This window comes from Neophocaena asiaeorientalis, unplaced genomic scaffold, assembly GCF_003031525.2.
Source record: "Neophocaena asiaeorientalis asiaeorientalis breed wild unplaced genomic scaffold, Neophocaena_asiaeorientalis_V1.1 scaffold226, whole genome shotgun sequence".
Lineage (NCBI taxonomy): Eukaryota > Metazoa > Chordata > Mammalia > Artiodactyla > Phocoenidae > Neophocaena > Neophocaena asiaeorientalis.
In genome coordinates, this window is record NW_020173037.1 from 3,647,820 (window position 1) to 3,651,992 (window position 4,173).

Below are 4,173 nucleotides of genomic sequence, written 5' to 3' on the forward strand. Positions count from 1 at the left end.
CTGGTAATATAAGGGATACAGCTAGTAGGTAGGTAGTTTGGAGTGAATGCAATCTATGGAATTGAGTGCTTCCTATTATAGCAACGTGTCCTGTAGAAGATCAATCAAAAGTTATTCATGGCAGTTTTTGCTCAAGTGGCTTAAAACACCAATAAAACTGCAATACAATAAGAGACAACAGCTAGAGAGAAATACTGGATGACCAGCATTTGCTGTTTGTATACTCATGACTGCCAGGAGCAAGGGCTGTGCCTTTCTGTCTGAGGCTCTAACAGATGAGCCTGAAAGTCAAGGTCAAAAAGGGAAAAATAAATGATCAAATAAATGAAGGCGAAGAAGTTGTCATCACATTATTATGTCTTGGCTGGACACATTGAGATCAAGATCTAGGGAGAAACAGAGGTAGCAAAGATGAGGCAGGGGGGACCCGGGTCACATTGTTAAACTAGAGACAGAAAGACTCGCAATCAAAGGCAGGACTTGATGTGAGCCCAGCACCTTGCACTTCAGATGCTTAGCGATGTCCGTGGAACCAATGACTGGAGGTACAGAGGGATTGACGAGAACCGGGTAGAGGCAGAGAATAAAGTCACAGTCAGAAAAAAAGGTCCTTGAGTATCTTTGATCTTCACACAATACCCCTTCCATGTGGTCCTGGGTGTTTGATTTACTACAACCTGTGTACTCAGCCCACATACATCACAGAAGAGGTTGAGCTATCTAGAATGAAACTAATAGTTCAATTTGAACTGTTCTTTCCATACTTTCTATATGAGTCAATATTTGAATAAACTCTTTCTTGTGTCAATGGCCATTAACGAGTAAAAATGAAAAACGAAGATATTGTTGTTATTTTGCATGAGTAAGAAATAGTTTTAGAGGTGATTGTACCAGAAGAGTCTGGGCTGTTTTGCTATTTTATTGTTTCACGTTTACTTTTAAATCAAATGATACCTTCACATGGTGAAGGGTTAATCATTAAATTTAAGGTGAATTCTGTAGTAAGATAGGAGCACCTATAACCCCCATTCCCTTTTCCTTTCCCACAGGAAACCATTTTCATAGTTTGATGCTTCTGTTTTTCTTAGCACTGCTACCTGCATTTCAGCTGTTTCTGTTGTCTTGGTCTCTCTTGCTTGACCCTGGGATTGCTACATGTATGTCTTGTTTGTAGAAGTGATGGCTTCATTAACGTTAGTAATTTGTTTTTGGTTTTGATCATAGTGTTCATTTATTCTCATGAATTGTTTTATTCTAAGGGTTTTTAAGAAAGCTTTTGTTTTCCCCTTTCCTTTTCTTTTTCCTTACAGTTTCTTTGTATAGATCTTTTCTTTCCTTTTTTATTGTGGTAAAAGCTACAAAACAAAACTTACCATTTTAAAGTTAACAATCCAGTGGCATGTAGTACATTCACAATATTGTTCAATTATCACCACTACCTAGTTCCGGAACATTTTAGTCACCCCAAAAGGAGACCTCATTATGCCGTCCCTCCCAATTCCCTTTTCCCTAATCCCTAGCAACCTCTAATCTGCTCTCTGTCTTTAAGGATTTGCCAATTCTGGATATTTTATATAAATGGAATCATATAAAATGTGGTCTTTTGTGTCTAGCTTCTTTCACTTAGCATGTTTTCAAGGTTCGTCCATGTTGTAGCAAGTGTCAATACTTCATTCCTTTTTACGGTTGAATAATATTTCATTGTATGGAAATACCACATTTTGTTTTTCCATTCATCTATGGATGGATACTTGGTTTTTTCCTACCCTTTGGCTATTGTGAATAATGCTGACATGAACATTTGTGTGCAAGTAATATTTTTTGAATCACTTATTTTTGGGGTTTTTTTTTGAGTATATATCTTGGAGTGACATTTCTGGGGTTATATGGTAATTCTATGTTTAACTTTTTGAGGAACCACCAAACTCTTTTCCACAGTGGCTGTACCATCTTACATTTCCACTGGCAATGTATGAGGATTCCAGTTTCTCCACATCTTCACCAACACTTGTCAATTTTCGAAAAAAAATTCTAGCCAATCCTCATGGGTATGAAGTGGGATCTCATTGTCATTTTGATTTACATTTCCCTAATGATTAATGATATTATCTTTTTATGTGCTTGTTGGCCATCGGTGTATCTTCTTTGGATATATATTTATTCAAATCTTTGGCCCATTTTAATTTCTTGTTTTCTTTTTTAACATCTTTATTGGAGTCTAGTTGCTTTACAATGGTGCGTTAGTTTCTGCTTTATAACAAAGTGAATCAGCTATACATATATCTCCATATCCCCTCCCTCTTGCGTCTCCCTCCCACCCTCCCTATCCCACCCCTCTAGATGGTCACAAAGCACCAAGCTGATCTCCCTGTCTTGGCCCAGTTAAAAAATTTTTTTTTTCTTTTTGCTGTTGATTTGTAAGAGTTCTTTATATATTCTGAATACTAGACCCTTATCAGAAATATGATTTTCTCCCATTCTGTAGGTTCATTCATTTGATAGTATCTTTGGATGCACAAGAATTTTTAATTTTGATGATGTCCAATTCATCTAATTTTTTTTATTCCTTGTGTTTTTGGTGTCATATCTAAGAAACCATTGCCGAATCCAAGGTCACGAAGACTTACCACTTTGTTTTCTTCCATGTTCGTTCTTTGATCTATTTTGAGTTACAGTTTATATATGGTATGAAGTAAAAGTCCAGTTCCATTCTTTTACAGGGACATGCCTAGTTGTCCTCGCTTTGTTTGTTGAAGAGACTATTCTTACTCCCATGAATAACCCTATGCCTTTGTCAAAAATCAACTGGCCATAGATGCATAGGGTTTATTTTTCAATTCTATTCCATTGATCTATGTATATGTCTTTATGTCCGTACCCCACAGTTTTCAATACCATAGCTTTGTAGTAAGTTTTGAAATCAGAAATTTTGGGTCCTCCAGCCTTGTTTTTATTTTTTCAAGATTGCTTTGGCTATTTCTGGCCGTTTGCAATTCCATATGAATTTTAGGATCAGGTTTTCCTTTTCTGCAAAACAGGCCATTGAGATTTTGATAGGGATTATATGCTGAATCTGTAGATCACTTTGGTAGTATTGATATCTTTTCAATATTAAGCCTTCCAATCCATGAACACGATATGTTTATATTTATTTACTTTCTTTCGGTGATATTTTGCAGTTTTCCTTGTGTTAGTCTTGCACCTCCTTGGTTAAGTTCATTCCTAAGAACTTAATTTCTTTTTCATATTGCTCATTACTAGTTATAGAAATGCAACAGATTTTTGTGTGTTGTGAGGATTGTGTAACTTTGCTGAATTCATTTTTTAACTCTAATAGTTTTTTTTGTGTGTGTGGAATCTTTAGGATTTTCTATATATCAGATCATATAGTCTGTGAATGGAGATCGTTTTATTTATTCCTTTCCAATTTGGATGTTTTAAAATTTCTTTCTCTTGCCTAATTGCTATACCTACAACTTCCAGTACAATGTTGACCAGAAGTCATGAAAACTGGCATTCTTATCTTGTTCCTGATTTAGGAGGAAACTTTCAGTCTTTTATCATTAAGTATGATATTACTTGTTAGTTTTTCATAGATGCCCTTTATTATGTTCAGGAAGTTCCCTTCTATTTCTAGTTTGTTGAGTGTTTTTATCATGAAAATGTGTTGGATTTTGTCAAATGCTTTTTTTTGCATCAGTTGAGATGAGTTTTTTTTCTTTTTCCTCTTCATTCTATTTATGTGGTGTATTACATTGATATTTGTATGTTGAACCACTCTCCATTCCTGGGATAAATCAGGATGTATAATCCCATTGGTCAGAGTGTATACTCATTTTATTATGCTTCTGGATTCAGTTTGCTAGTATTTGTTGAAGATTTTTGCCTCTATATATTTTTCTTTTCTTTTTATATTAGTGCATTTTATTTTTATTTTTTAATTTTTTTAAACTTTTTTTTTAAACATCTTTATTGGGGTATAATTGCTTTACAATGGTGTGTTAGTTTCTACTTTATAACAAAGTGAATCGGTTATACATATACATATGTTCCCATAGCTCTTCCCTCTTGCGTCTCCCTCCCTCCCACCCTCCCTATCCCACCCCTCCAGGCGGTCACAAAGCACCGAGCTGATCTCCCTGTGCTATGCGGCTGCTTCCCACTAGTTATCTA

The 4,173-nt window shown here is 35.5% G+C and overlaps 1 protein-coding gene across 1 annotated transcript in view; it reads left to right on the top strand.

Moving 5' to 3' along the window:
- The first annotated feature begins 510 nt into the window (after positions 1-510).
- The window catches only part of LOC112398150 (lipoxygenase homology domain-containing protein 1), a 33,312-nt gene continuing 29,649 nt past the window's right edge, over positions 511-4,173 (top strand). Inside the window, 1 exon segment of the mRNA XM_024742561.1 lies at positions 511-570. Coding sequence (XP_024598329.1) covers positions 511-570 — 60 coding nt within the window.